This window comes from Mustela erminea, chromosome 14 (assembly GCF_009829155.1).
Source record: "Mustela erminea isolate mMusErm1 chromosome 14, mMusErm1.Pri, whole genome shotgun sequence".
NCBI classification, from domain to species: Eukaryota; Metazoa; Chordata; class Mammalia; order Carnivora; family Mustelidae; genus Mustela; species Mustela erminea.
In genome coordinates, this window is record NC_045627.1 from 68,294,072 (window position 1) to 68,310,354 (window position 16,283).

General features: G+C 40.0%; 1 protein-coding gene across 3 annotated transcripts in view; it reads left to right on the forward strand.

The window, feature by feature from the left end:
- Positions 1–16,283, forward strand: part of SORCS3 (sortilin related VPS10 domain containing receptor 3) — a 593,475-nt gene that overhangs the window by 354,673 nt on the left and 222,519 nt on the right. For all 3 annotated transcript variants that reach the window (XM_032313389.1, XM_032313390.1, XM_032313391.1), the window contains one exon: positions 10,617–10,690. In XM_032313389.1, coding sequence (XP_032169280.1) covers positions 10,617–10,690 — 74 coding nt within the window. The remainder of the gene's footprint in view (positions 1–10,616; positions 10,691–16,283) is intronic.

Sequence of the window (16,283 nt, forward strand, 5' to 3'; positions counted from 1 at the left end):
CTGCCTGTCTCTCTGCCTGTGATCTATCAAATAAATAAATAAAATCTTAAAAAAAAAAGACTTGGAAAGGAATATTTATGGATTCATTCAGCGAATATTTATTTATATGAGCATGTAACTTCCTGTACTTGACATAGTGTTAAATAGTTAGAAGTATTATGGTAGCAATACCCACTACCTACAAGGAGAGACAGACATCCATCATATAATTACATGAATATGTAATTCCATATACTTTTTAGCATTTTAAAAAATATTTATTATTTATTTGAGTTGAAGAAGGACAGAGGGGCATGGAAAGGGACAATTAGACTCCACTGAGCCTGGAGCCTGACACAGGGTTCATTCTCATGACCCTGAGGTCATGATCTGAGCCAAAACCAGGAGTCAGATGCTCAGCTGACTAGGTGGCCCAGGTGCCCTTGTAATTTCATATTTTGATGAATGTTATGAAATAAGAGACTAGAAGCCCATGGGGGCAGGTACATGGGCAAGAGGTAACCAAAGAGGGCTTCCTCTAGGAAGTGTTATTTCTGCTGATACCTGACGTGAATAGCAGTTCAGTACATGAATGGAAAGAGAGAGAAATGCAGAGTAGGAGGAGAGTATTTTAGGTCTCAGACGGGACAACATATTCAAAAGCCCTGAGTCTGGACAGCCCACAACATGTTTAAAAAGCCAAATGGAAACCAATGTGGCTGGAACTTAGAAAATAAGGGGGAGAAGAGAATCCTGAAGAAACAGGCAGGGGGAATATGAACATGGCATCACTGCTTTGACAGAGTGTAGACATCAGTCCCATTATAAACTAGTTTCTACCTGCCCAGTGGGAGGAAAGCACTCTGTCCTGAGGGGTGAGGGGGCCCTGGGGGAGAATAGGGGTAAACATCATCTGTGCTTTGTGTTCTCAAATGGACCTTTAAGTCGCTAGCACTTCCAGCAGAGAGTAGGATACTGACTTGGGAAATATAGAAGGCTTTGGTTATTTATATGTACATGTGACCTCTGACATTGGAGAATAAGTCTGAGGAGTCATACATGTGCACCCGACGGTCTTGGTCTCCCTTCGCCCTCTTTTCCAAATTTGGCTCAGCAGTGCACCCCTGGGGGACAGTGGTGAAAAGGAATAAGTATGATGAGTATAGAGTGTCTTTCTAGAGGGTCCATTTCACCTGAAGATTTGTGAAAAAATTTATCTTGCATTCTAAGCACAGATATATGGCATCGTAGACTACAAAATGTCCATGGAAATTCAAAGTAAGAGTTAAGAGATTTGATGATCTTAACCCTTCTATCAGATTGCTTAAGGCCAAACCCTCAGATTCCTGGTGGGATGCTCTGTTCTCTTTGGCTGTGGGAGATGTTTTGATGAACAACTTTGGGAAGCATCAAGTCTTAATTTGTAGGTGATGCGGTTTATAGGCTTTCCTGTGCCTTTCTCACCAACTTCCTACAGTAGTGAATTTTATGAGCTCGCTTTTTGAAGTAGTTCCTCATCTCCAGTGTTTTAATCTTGCCCCCCCCCCCTTTTTCTTTTACTCTTGCCCCTTTTAGATCTTGAGGGAGGGAATTTTCAAATTCAAGGAATGGGTGTGTATCTGTCTCCACTTCCTGCTCTTACAGACCTCACTGTTTCCGCTCATCTTGAAGTCTTCATTTTACCCACACCCCACACTCTGATGCAGTCGTTTCTTCCTCTTCCTCTTCCTCTTAAATCCTTTAGATGACCTTGTTTTGCTCCTTTTCCTTCTCTATTCTTTCTCCTTCTTGATGTGGCACTTAGACCAATGTGCACTGATCCAGGGCCAAGCAAATGATACTTTTGGAGGAGGATGAGATAATGTTTCTGTTTTATTTCCAACATCTTTCCTAATGACCAAAATTTTTCACCTTTGTTAGCTGCAGTGTTTGGGGGGAACTTATCCTTCAGGCCAGCTCCTACTCATTCATTATGACTCAGCCCATGGCATAGCGCCCGACCCAGCAGCACTGACCACTCCTTCCGTGCATTCCCCTAACCGTTGTCTACCTTTGTGGGTATGGGTCTTGTTCAGTTGTGTGCCATTTATCTGTTGACATGTCTGTCTTCCCACCGAAGTTCTGAGTTTCTGGAGATCAGGGAACTTGGTGTTACTCATCTTTCGATCATCACACCTGGCACTGAGCCTAGCACATGCTAGGTGCTTAAGGAATACTAAATAAGTTGAGTAAAGAGATGTGTTAATAGACTACAGGGATTATTTACACTCTTTTGTTCACTTGGGGACATCCAATGTCAAAGAACAGAGACTCATAGCATAAGGGGGTATATATCTCATGATCCAGATGCTTAGAAATGGAATGGGGAAGACTTCAAGGGAGGGCTGCCAGATAAAACACAGGACACATGGATAAAGCACAGCTAAATTCAAATTTCAGGGAAATAACAATTAAAAAAAAATACACACAAGCAAATTCCTACTGTTAAATGGGACATAGTTACACAAAAAATTATTTTTCATCTAAAATCAAATTATCTGGGCATTCTATATTTTATTTGCTAAATCTGTTAACCCTCCATCAAGGTCAAATAGTCACATTCAGTCCTATAGACATCCATATGTCTACTATGGTAAGAATCAGGTCACAAGTGGTGGCCCTCAGGCAACCCCTGGCCAGCTGGATCAAGACATCTTATTAGTTAGCCCTGTAATACATTTTAAACTTTTAAATTTTTTGCCCAAACTGAAAAATACAGAGATTTCTCACACAAATCTGAACTTTCAGTTCCCTTGAAAAATTACAGAGCCTGACCACATTAAATTAGCTCTCTTTGTCCAGCTAAGGAACAGCTAAGCCCATTTTTAGATGGAGCATTAGCTTTCCGGAGTCCCTGTTTCTCCCCAGTGTTGTGGGGAAATGTCATCTGCCAGATAATTTATCACCCTTGTACCAGTTTTCCATAGAGTTGAGAGAAAAGTAACATTTTTTGAGCTTGTGTCTCTATCAAAAGCAGGAAAACAAAAGATAACCCTAAAGTGGTATTTTAATAAAAATGAGGAGAATCATCTTCTTGACTAAATAAAGTTGCTTCATGTGTGAAGTGCTAGCAAAATGATCACGTGTCTAAAACACACAAACCATGGTGCCATTTTTCCTACACGCCCCTCACACATTCACACTGCAGACTTGAGGACTTTCAAGTTCCTGACCTCCCCTGGAAAGTAAGATCCCTGCGGCCAGAGAGTTTTGTCTGGTTCACTGATGTATCCTAACCGTGAAACAGTGCTTGGTTGTTAATAGACATTTGATCAATATGTGTTGAACAAAGGAATGACTGGTGTAAACCATTTGAGAGAAGGAAAACCTCAATGGTTAGGAATCTTCAAGAAGAGAAGAAAAATGTTGCCTTCTACAAAAGTATGGCATGACTAGGTGAATTCCTGGTTGGTTGGTTTGTTTATTTGTTTCCTTTTTTAATTTTTAACTAGTTCTTTCTTTCTTTCTTTTTTGTTTCAGGGGCACAGGTCTGTGATTCATCAGTCTTACACAATTCATAGCATTCACCATAGCATATACCACCCCACAATGTCCGTCACCAGCCACTCCATCCCTCTATCCCCTTCCCTCCAGCAACCCTCAGTTTTCTGAGATTAGGAGTCTCTTATGGTTTGTCTCCCTCTCTGGTTTCATCTTGTTTCATTTTTTCCCTCAGCCAAACTGTGAATTCCTATTTTAAAAACAAATATTAAAAAAAAATTAAAAAATTAAAAAATCAATATATTTATGGTAGAGATGCCTTGTATCTATCAAGGGCAAAGGAAAAAGGCTGCTGAGGATGGAAGTTCTTATCTATGTACCCAGGGCTTAGGGAGACATTGGATGGGGTTGTCACTACCAGTTATCAAGGGAGGGGTTTTTTGGAGACTATCTGAGGAAGGAACCAGAGGCTTATGTTGGGAAGGACTCCTTGTTACAGTGTGATCCTTATTTTTCTACTGCCTACCATAAATACCACCACAACCTAGGGGATTCTCCCTGTGGTCCTATGTAGCCCAGCCGAGCCCTACTACCCCCTCTGTGGCTACCAAGGAAATAAGTGAAGAAACCTTATTTTTACCAGGAACCAGCCTCATTTTATTTGAAAGACATAGACCATCAGGACCACGATTCAGCAGAATGCTACCAAAATTCCATAGGCTTTGAGAAAAAAAAAAATCAGGACAGCTGTACATTAAGTTTGAATTTGCTGCAGGGGAGAGCTTTTATATAAATGTGTTCCAAACCATTCTTCCCTCTTTATGGACAATATGCTGGCTCTAGGGAATCTGGCCGTATCACCAAAAGCTCCCATAAAACGCATAGTTTTTTGCCTCTTCTGAGTATGTCTGGCTACCGCCATATGGTCATTATTAATTCATATTTATTCTTAGAAAATACTATCCTTAGGGGTGTGGTGAAAATGTATAGAAGAGGAAAATATAGGCAAATGAGATTTTGGCTTTTAATCACAGATTCAACAATCTGGTCATACACTGGACTTTTGGTCTTACAACTAAATGCCTAGGAATAGAGACCAGACCAGACCAAAACAAAACAAAAAATAGAGAAATGTAGCAAGATCTGTCTTTATTACTCTTGGTGGTAGGTATAAGGTGTTTGTACAGTTGACTCTTGAGCAGCACAGGGATTAAGGACACTGATCCCCTGTGCAGTTGAAAATCCATGTACAACTTTTGACTCCTTCCAAATTTAACTACAAAAGCCAATTGTAGACTGGAAACTTACTGATGATATAAACAGTCAATGAACACATATTTTGTATGTGACGTGTATTAGGTACTGTATTCTTTCAATAAAGCCATCTAGAGAAAAGAAAATGTTATTAAGAAAACCATAAGGAAGAGAAAATACGTTGACAGCACTGGACTACATTTATGGAAAAAAAGAATCTGTGTGTTAGTGAATGCACACAGTCCAAACCCATGTTGTTCAATTATATAGTTTCACACGGGCTGCTGTACGAGAGTACCTCAAATTAGGTGACTTAGCACAATAGAAATTCATTGTTCTACAATTCTGGAGGCTAAAGTTCCAAAATCAAGGTGTTGGTGGGGCTGTGTTCCCTCTGAAATTTAAAGGGGAGCCCTTTTTTGCATCTTTGTTGTTTCTGGTGATTTGTCCTTAGTCTTTGACATGCCTTGGCTTGTGGATACCTCACTTCAATCTTCTGTCTTCACATGGCCTTCTCTCTGTCTCTCATGTTCTCTTCCCTCTGTTCCCGTCTGTGTGTCCATATCTATCCTTATGAGGGCATCAGCCATATTGGATTAGGGCTCACCTTGAACCCATTTTAACGTGGTTACATCTGCAAAGACCTTCTATCCAAATAAGGTCACATTCTGAGATGCTATAAGTGAGGACTTCAACATATCTTTTTTGGGGGACACAGTTGAAGCAATAACCTCCTGATACAATCATATCATTCTTTGGACTTAAGCTTTCCATATACAACTTGTTGTTCCTCTTGTGGAATATTACATTGATTAAATTGCCTCTCGTTCTTCAGCTATCAGATGCTTTTCCCTGGCAGGCTGATGTAATTAGGGAACTAATAACTGGATCAATAAGGAAAAGAGCCATGTTAGTTCATATTTTCCATCTGTTCCAGTGATTCACTTAGGGCTTTCTGTGTGTGTGTGTGTGTGTGTGTGTGTGTGTGTTGCTACTGAATACGTGGTTGTAAGAAATAAGAGACTACGACACACAGGGGAAGAAGGGAAGGTAGAGGATCTGGATTGTTCTCTGGTAGAAATCCAGGTATGTCATCCTTGCAGGAAGGGGGCATCCTGAGGCAGGATATAGAGAAGTCTCATATATGTAACTTTGTATAAACAAGAAGTTTTTTTTAAGATTTTATTTATTTATTTGAGAGAGAGAGAGCACGGGGAGAGGGACAATCAGACTCTGTGCTGAGCACAGAATCTGACGCAGGCTCCATCCCATGACCCTAGGATCATGACCTGAGCCGAAGTCAAGAGTTGGATGATTAAAACGAACTGAGCCACCCAGTTGCCAGATCTTGTTTAGAAACAAGAAATGTTTCTAAAGATGTTTATTGTTTGGAAAATCTACTTTATTTTAGTGTTGCATGAAGCAGGTTGGGTTGAAGCCATGCAGGACTATTTAAAGAACATGTAAGCTAATATGTTGTTTTTCCTAGGAAGGATTCACCACTATCCTTGATGATCTCTGTGTAATACCACTTTGTGGAAAATCCCATATTGCCTTGTCTGATTCCAGGTCCCTCATGAAAAAATTGCAATTTTAATTTTTTGGCCTTTTAAAAGGTAGTTTTAAAGGTAAATATAATGTATACTTTATGATTAGAAATTATTATTATAAGAATGCAAGTAGAAGAAAACACTGGCTTATATTACTATTAAAATATTATATCCATTGTAAAGAAATCTGAAAATGATGGAAAGCTTTGAAAAGTATGTGTTACCCATAGTCCCACAATTTAGAAATAACCCCTGCTAGTGTTTTGCATATTTTCTTCTGATGTGTTTCAAGTTTTTACAATACTTTAAATAAAATTAGTGTCAATGTTTTGCAATGTATTTTAAAATAAATATCATAAACATTTGGATATCATTAACTGATCTTGTAACACTACTGAGTGGTTATCTAAATTCTTTATTTCTCTTTGAGTGTCAGAGCTTTTCTAATTACTAAAGTAATGCATGTTGCTGGTAATTTCAAAGATCCAGATAACCAAAAGAAAAAATACTGGTGGCCTCCAATTCTACCCTTGCAGAGATAAGTAGTAGTAATATTATGACATAACATGCATGGCAGTGTAATTTTCTGAATTTCTGTCATCCACTGTTCAGGCATTTTTAACCTTTGTAATTCCAGCACTCATTTCAGTGCTTAAAGCATAGTGGTTTCTTGATACACTTTTAGTCAGTGAATGAAGAGACGGAGAAATGGATGAACACGTATGTGAATGGGGAGGCTGCAAAGATGCAGCTTGCAGTAGAATAAAATTCATTTCAGACTCAGCAACTTCCTGTGGATGGAGAGACAAGGTAGCTAACCAAAGGCTCTTAATGAATAGGAGTCTGCTCTTTCTGTTCATCTGAATCAGCCTCTAGGCAGAGAATTCAATTTAATTTTTCTCCCATCAGTCAAACAGAAGAGCTGAAAAAGCAAAACCAGAGACAAGGGAGGCAGTAGGTGGAACAGACTTGGATGAGGAGATCATCAGCTGATCTCTTGTTCTTTCTCTGTTAGGAAGAACATGAGAGGGGAGGAGCAGTGCTTCTCCCAAGGGTGAGTCCCAGCCAGAACTGTGGTGGAGGCATTCTGCCACTACTGGATGCTCCAGTGTGGAAGGACGGATGATTTCTCTGGAGTACTGGGACTCCAGCAGTGTCATTGTGACCCTCCTGGTTCTTCCCCAGCTTTTGTCTAGAGTTTGCAGCAGAGAAAGATGCAATCATGCTGGGTTTTATTTGAAGGGATTTGGGGCTCTGCTTTTATATTGGTATCTGGGCTGACAGAGAGTCTGGTATCTTTGCATTATGGAAGGCTCCAACCAAAGTCTCTTCTCTATTTAATTGGCAAACGTGTCTTCAGTCTGAGCATCTGTCTCTCAGACACCTGCCATGGGAAAGAGAGTGACCCATTTCTTAAAACTCTGCATGGAATTCTCAGTTCTTGCAAAAAAAATTATAAGGATATATTCTTTCCAGTGCAATGATCTGGTCCTTACCAATTCTCTTCTTCCTCCCCAAACCCTCCCCAATATAAATATACATACAGATAAATATAAAATCAGCCACAAATAGTTGGGTGTATGGAAGGAGAGACAGGAAAATGGACAGGCACTCCCCACTTCCTTTTAGCCAGTGACTGTCATCACATCTCTCCTTCCTTTTAAAAGCCTCCCCATAGGTCAAGTGCAAGATCTTAACCATATCAACACTTTTGTTCTTATTGTTTTCTTCATGCTCTAATATCTCTACCTATCTTCTCTCCTGTCCATACCACCTATCTTCAAAGGCCTAGCTCAAGCTGTGTTGCTCCAGGAAGGCTCATTGTTCCACGTCTATTCCTGTTGATCTTGTCTCTTTCTCAACTTCTAGAGCTCTAGCCTTTGGCCCATTTTCCTCCTTTGGTGTCGTGTATGTATATCTGACAGTCATCTGTGTTTAAGTTGAGAGATGGGCAATATTAATGGGTATATATATTCAACACACACATGTACATATTTCTTTGCTATTTTACTGGACAAAAGATTTTTTTTAAAGATTTTATTTATTCATTTGACACACAGAGAGAGAGATCACAAGTAGGCACTGAGGTAGACAGAGAGAGGGGGGAAGCAGGCTCCCTGCTGAGCAGAGAGCCCAATGTGGGGCTCGATCCCAGGACCTTGAGATCATGACCTGAGCTGAAGGCAGAGGCTTAACCCATTGAACCAACCAGGAGCCCCAAAAGAGATGTTTTTATGTAGTTCATGTTGCCAATGTCTAACATATATTTGAATTAAATTGAAATGAGCTAAAGCTTCTTTAAGTTCCCCACAGCTTACTTGAGATTACCAGAAGTTCATTAAAAAATTATTTCTAGGGGCACCTGGGTGGCTCAGTGGGTTAAGCCTCCACCTTTGGCTCAGGTCATGATCTCAGGATCCTGGGATCAAGCCCCGCATCAGGTTCCCAGCTCAACAGGGAGCCTGCTTCTCCCCCCACCCCCTACCTGCCTCTCTGCTTACTTACGATCTCTCTCTCTCTCTCTGTCAGATAAATAAATAAGATCTTAAAAACACATTTCTATATGAGTTGCAAGATTGTGGACTCAGAACATTACGGATGGCAGCTGTTACCTGGGTGTGGTATGCCAGACAGCACATCCCTATAGCGGAGCAGTATTGAGGATATGATAATGGGGAGCTCCTTCACCTGACCCCATTTGTATAAACTTGAGGCCCAACTACTTCTGCTTTTCCCAGTTTCCCCAGCTGTGGAAGTGTGGAGAACATAAAAGTAATAAGGATTCTCCTTATAAACTCGGCACCATGATTCCATGGAAGAAGAAGGGAGAAAACTTAAATACTTGTTCTTTTGACCAAAACTTAACTTCCCCAAGACCAAGTTTCATTAACTGTGAAATAGAATTGTGTGCTTACCTGTATATGTATTCTGTAACCACAGATACACAATGGTGAGTTGGGCATTATTCCTGCCCCTTTTATTACTTACAGCCTAATGGTAGGAGGGGCATACCAACAACCAGTATTGTCTTGGTGTAAACAGCTTCTTAGAAGCAGACAGTAAAAATAGTGATGATACCTGGAGGGAGTGGTTGACTCTACCTGGTAGATGAGAAAATACTTGAGAGCAGGGGTCCGAGTAGTCATAACTGCCTTGCCTTCCTTTCATTGTCCTTGTAAGTCTCAAATGTATGTGAAAGAGCAGTGTGGTCCACTTATTATTATTATTATTATTATTATTATTATTATCATTATCATTGTTTCCGTAAGTCAGAGCTATTATGCTTCCAGGCATACAATTAAAAATAAGCTCCTTACTCTTGGCTAGCCTTTTATAGGAATGTTGGCCTTTCCCTTATGTGTTAAAAAGGGGTCAGACTCTACATCTGTAAAGTAAGTGAATGTGGAATCTGACTTTATTAGCTATGCTGGGGGTCTCTTTATTTTTCTGAAGTCTTGAGGCTCTTCTAGAATTTTTTCTTATTCCATGAGTTACTATCCATTCTTATGTGCCCATTTTAATTATTGATATATTCAACAGATATTTTAGTGAACACTTTTTTTTTTATGTACTAAAGGAATATAAACGCGGCTAAATAATACAGACAAATCTGAAAGACATGGCCACATATTACTTCATGGTAAGTGCCATGATGAGTGCAGTGAATTGAGAAGGGAGAAAGATGAGTGGCTTGAGGTGATTGGATAAGGGTGTGTGGAGGGAACCACCCATGCTTGTGTAATGTTTACCTAGGCATAGATATGGCCTTATCTCTGTGAAGACTTGAGAGTATAAACAAGTGTGGTATCCTCCTGGTCAGTGAAGAGTCCATTTCACTTAGATTATATATAGGAGAGATAGATTTAAGATTATATATATAAGAGAGAGAGATTTAAGCAGTGAGAGATAAAACTCAAATAACACAATATTTTGTGCATAAGATTGGCTCAGATACCAGCTGATGAGTATTTTTACCTGTGTTTTATTTCCCTGAGAACACAGAATCTACCTCTTCTTTATCTTCGTATCTACCAGAGTGCCTTACATGTAGGAGCTATTCGGTAAATAAATTTTAAATAAATTTTGCTGAATTGTTTTGAAAGGAGATTTACACTCAGCTCAAAAAACATCAGTTGATTGGATATACGTGGAGCACCTCCTTGGTTCCAGAAGTCACCACGATAAGCACAGTACTATCATATTCATAGAGTTTTATCAAGATAAAATGGATGCCAACTTGGTTGTGTTAGGCACTCTGGTGTGCGAGAATGTCCTTATCTAGGGCGATGCCATGTGTATTTATATTGACACGTGTCCTTGATGCTTATGCTTCCTCATTTCATTGTTTTGCAGCTCTACAGCTCCATGGACTTTGGAAGACGGTGGCAACTCATGCATGAACGTATCACACCCAACAGGTTTTATTGGTAAGCCCCATCTGCAGACCTGCTACCCTCTTGGATAAAAGAATTATTGGAAAGCATAGCACTTGGGATAATACTGGACATCTTCAGCGCTTGAAGACACGTGTGTTCTAGTGCTTTGCTACTTGGTGTGATTCATAGGACCAGAAGCATCAACATCACCTGGGAACTTGTTAGAAATGCAGAGTCTCAGGCAAGACTTCCTAAGCAGGAGTCTGCATGTAACACGGTCCCTAGTGATTCAGTGTGTACATTCAAATTTGAGAAGCACTGGGCTGGGGTGCTCCAGGAGAAGGTCTCTTGGCTGGTGCTGTTTGCTGGGTGCTAATCTCCCTTTGTTGGGGCAAAGTATATATTTTGTGTAGCTATTCTAAAGCAGTATTTCCTTAAATGTACTCTTAAGTGCACTAGTTCCATAAAATACTTCACCTCTCTGAAGCATTTCTATGGTCAAGCAATTTTAAGTAATGATTATTTAACTCTGCCTTACTCGAGATGCAGGATTCACTTTAGGATAGTTAAGGCTCTGGAGAAACCCAGAGACTGAAGAGGCCTCCCAAACTTCTTTCACTAAAGAATCCTTTTCCCATGTCACACATATAAATGCTTCAGAACAGCTTCTGTGGAGCACATTCTGAAAAGCCTTTTTTAAGAGTGAGTATACGTGTTCCAAATGGAAACTTAGCCCTCCCCCATCAGAAAGTCTTTTTTTATTAATTGGTGTTCCTTTGTATGTGAGTGCTATTTTTACCTGGGTTGTAGCAAGCTGAGCATGGTTTGGTGTAATTTCATATTTTATTCTTTCCTGCTGCAATGTGAAAAGCTTCTTACTTGCATCCTGCTTTCATCAGCAGAGGTATGGCCAAAGGAATAGAGATTAGGAAGCATGCACCCAAGTGTTCAATGTGCTTCATTATATGCTGAATTAAAACAAAACCCAAATTAATCTTTGGAAGTAGTCCCTATTTCCTCCCTCTTTTTAAGCACCTTAGTTCAGTGCCTTTAAAAAGTCATGAGATGGCCATTTTTGTCTTCTCTAAGGTAGGGGTGGGGTGTGTGTGTGTGTGTGTAGTGGGGGATGGTGATGAGTACTTTGTGTATATATATATATATATATATATATATATACATATTTTTCACACCAACATCTTTGAAAGCAGTGTCTCCACCCAGTCCCCATCTGTATGCACAAAACTATGACCACCATCCAGAAAAATAATTGCAGAAGCATCCTATAAAAATGCACTGTGTACCAACCTACTGATTGCACATGGTCAGTGGGGGGTAGTGCTGTTGACTCAAAACCTGGCCTCTCCCCACTTATTTTGCCCTTTTCAGACCAACTATTATTTGGTCTGTACTGTTAATTACACTTATTACTGGATCTGTATTTAGAACTATTAAGATTTTTAATAGACTAAGGCAGAAAAAGGAAATTTGTTTCTCTGATACTCCAGCTCTGTGACTAGAGCCTTCTGCTCAGCCAAGAGAGACCAGTTTCTTGGTGTGCTATCACTCACAGGTCCCTTGAAAAGGAAAAAAAAAAAAAAAAAAAGCCCTCTGCTATTTCTGGAACAAAGTCTTGAGGTGGCGAGGCTGTTGGCTGACTAGGAAGTCAAGTTGATGGAAAAGGAAAGTACAATAGACTGGATAAGCCTTGTCATCGTTTCTGAGGGAAATTAAATTAAGTGGATGAGGGGCAGCATTTTCCCATGTTTTGCAAGAAGAGAAGTTTCCAACTGTGGTCTGCCCTCCCCTTTCCTTTGTGTAGCAGAAAGAATAAATCCCCAGGTCCTGATAATTGTGTTTCATCTCTCCTGCACTCTGTGATTCTTTCATATATGCCCCCATGGGGAAATATAAAAGTTAGTGTCCTTGCTGGCTAGCCAAGTGGTAGTTGGCAATTCCATCTTCATAATTATCACTTCTTCGTTTCTGATGTATAATTGCCATGATTATTCTTCTAGGCATCATAGGAGTTGCAGTGGAAGAGCTCACTTTACACTGACATTTTTTTTTTTCCCTAATGACAAAATCCATGTCTGTCTAAAGCTCTAATCCATTTATGTTGAAGAGACATGGCCTGTATGGGTTAGGAGTAGAAACATTTACTCGGAACCTCCTTGAGAAAAGACAAAGTGTACACCTGTCTGGTGTAGAGCCTTGCTCTGGCTGACACAAGGACTCTTGAAGTTGTGGTTCCCTCATCTGTAAAATGGGAACAAGATTCTTCTTGTCAATTTTGTAAGAGTCTATAAAGGACCAGATATGATCAGTTGGGCACTTGGCAATTTCATCTCTTCAATTTCATATCAGATTTATCAGTTGCACATTATAAGTCTTTAAGAATTATGCTTATTAGCATTTCTAAAGGCCATGAAACCTAAGTGATTTGTCATTGTTCTGGGACACAAAATTGTATCCCATGCGAAATCAGATTTGTATAACTGTAGACATCTGATTACAATTGATTGGATCTGATTTATTAGGAAAGACCCACTACTTAGCCTAACCTCTACTGCCTCCTACTCTTTATTGAGTCATAATTCTTGTGAACTGGTATAGCCAAAACAAATCAACAACAAAAAGCCCTGAAACTATTTCTCTTGGAGAGAGGATGCAGTGAAGGTGTGTTGGGGACAGCGTGGACACACGGGAGGGAATGCAGTCATGCTAAAAACAAGACATTGAGGTGAGGATAGTTGATAATATTTTAATCTTGTATGCAGACAAAGAGAGTGAATGTGCAATTCACAAGTAATATCACCCATATATTGTTATCTATAATTTGGAGATTTGCAATTGTCTAGGGATAGATCCTTCGTGAATGTAAACTTTCTTCCTCATGCTGCCTTCAATTGATGGAAAATAGCCCCTGGAGGGGATTTGTGAGAAAAACGCTGTGATCCAGAAGTGGTTTTTGCCAAGGGTGCAGGGGAAAGAACTGACCACACAGGCTTATATTTGCTGTAATGGCTGTGGACATGTGTTGGGAATAGAAAGGGGCTGCTATTATTTACCATTTCCTCCTTAGAGCCCCACAGTGCCTTTGAGTTAGGCAGGACATGGGGCATAATCTTCATTAGCAGCAATAACAAAAGCTTCATCTGGAGGTAAAACTTTCTATGTGAATTCCAGATGCTCTAACCCCACCAAGAGGGGTCACCTAGGAATCTTATATTATGGACTGATTCAGCTATCCAGTGCATGCCCCAATAGTACTAACTGACTTGAAAACTCCTTCTTTATATGTGACTCTTTCACTCATTGATACCTGGTTAACAAGCAGATCACCAGGCCTGTCCCATGTTACCATTTATCACCCCAGCTGCTTTAGCAATAATAATTTGCAAGCAGAGCACAAAAGTGGAATGTGTTTCTTAACATAATCCCTTTATTGTATGCTTGGGCAAAGCTATCATGAGGAGAAAGTATGTGTTTTCTTTTCTTTCTTTCTTTTTTTTTTTTTAATATCCTACTGAGCTGCAAATGAATAGTATTTCCACTCCTCCACTGGGAGGTATTTAAGAGGCAGGAGCATTCTGCAGTGGGAAGATTGTTTTCTTTGCACATCCAACGTGAATACTTGTTGTGGTTCACAGCTTTGCCTTCAGGGCCCCTCTTCCTCCCTAGGTGTTCAGCTTTTTCGGGTGTAACTTGGCTGGCCTCTACATGCATCTGGTCTGATGGCATTTGCTTGTATAGCATTGTGAAAGAGAGAAGTAATATCTACAATATCTCTTCCTTATTAACTTCCCCCTCATTATGCTGTCTCCTGAAAGATCAGGGTCTTTTTTGTTCTTATTTCTTGCCATCACTGCAGGGGAGTGTGTTGATAAAGTAATACACCCTAAGGTATCAGGGACTTTAAACTCTTAATCCTTTTCTGGGATGTTTGGGTTGCAACAAATGACTGGTCTTGAGAGTAAGAAACACTGTAAGAAGTCAATAGATGTAGTACTGGTTTAATTTACTTTATTTTATTATGATTTTTATTTAAATTCGACTAGCCAACATATTAGTTTTTTTTTTTTTAATTTATTTATTTGACAGACAGAGATCACAAGTAGGCAGAGAGGCAGGCAGAGAGAGAGGAAGGGAAGCAGGCTCCCTGCTGAGCAGAGAGCCCGATGCAGGGCTCGATCCCAGGACTCTGAATCATGACCTGAGCCGAAGGCAGAGGCTTTAACCCACTGAGCCACCCAGGTGCCCCCATATTAGTTGTTGATGTCATGTTCATTGATTCATTAGTTGTGTAACACCCAGTGCTTATCACATCCTGTGCCCTCCTTAATACCCATCACCCACTTACCCAATCCCCCCACCCACCTTCCCTTCTGCAACCCTCAGTTTGCTTCCCAGAGTCAAAAGTCTCTCATGGTTTTTCTCCCTCTCTGATTTCTTCCCATTCTGTTTTCCTTTCCTTTCCCTATGATCCTCTGCACTATTTCTTATATTCCACATTTGAGTGAAACCATATGGTAATTGTCTTTCTCTGATTGACTTATTTCACTCAGCTTAATATGCTTCAGTTGCATCCATGGCAATTTTAAGTGGTAATATTTACAATAAATGGCTGTGTAATATTCCACTGTATATATGAACCACATCTTCTTTATCCATTCATCCGTTGAAGGACATCTCAGCTCATTCCACAGTTTGGCTCTTGTGGACATTGTTGCTATGAACATTGGGGTGCAGGTACCCCTACTTTTCAGTACATCTGTATCTTTGGAGAGAATACCCGGGAGTATAATTGCTGCATCATAGGGTAGCTCTATTTTGAACTTCTTGAGGAACCTCCATGCTGTTTTCCAGAGTGGCTGCACCAGCTTGCATTTCTACCAGCAGTGTAAGAGAGTTCCCCTTTCTCCTTACATAGTACTGGTTTTAGATCAGCCCACTTTAGAGGAGCAGGAAGAGGGCCCCTTGAGGACTGCTCATTTGAGCTACTATGATGCCTAGGTGCAGGCTGATCAGTGGCTGGCATATAGGGACAGTCAGGGTGGGCTCCATGTCTCTCCTGTACTTTGATTAAGGTCAGTGTACTCACTAGATTTCTAGCGGTGGTTTGTGCCAGCAGCTTTTCTCTTTTGGTTTTCAGAAAGGCAATGGGAGAGGGTAGGAAAAATGGAAAAATACACAGGAGTTCCTGAGAAAATGCCTTTTAAAGGAGAAAGGGATGGCATGGAAAAAGATAACAGATTAAAAGTCTTCTCATTACAATCTTGCCTTTTCAAGCTTCTATTCTTCTTGTTTTCCCCAGTTTCTTTTTGTCTGCATATGCTCATTCATTTGTAGCCTAGCACATTACATGTGAATTTCTACAATCTACTGTTTCTCCTCTTAATGTTCTATTATAGCAATTTTTATGTTATTATAAAATCTTTATAACCATCATTTTTAATTGTTGATGTAATACTTTATTATATAAAGATACATATTTTATTACTGTGTTTTCTTTTTATTGGGCATTAGAAATTTTCACATTTTTGATTACCATAAGTAACAGTTTCATTATTATTTTGTGCATATCTATTTAATATCTAGAGTTGTTTTCTTGCACCAGTGTCTAGGTAGCCCAAGTAAGAACTTC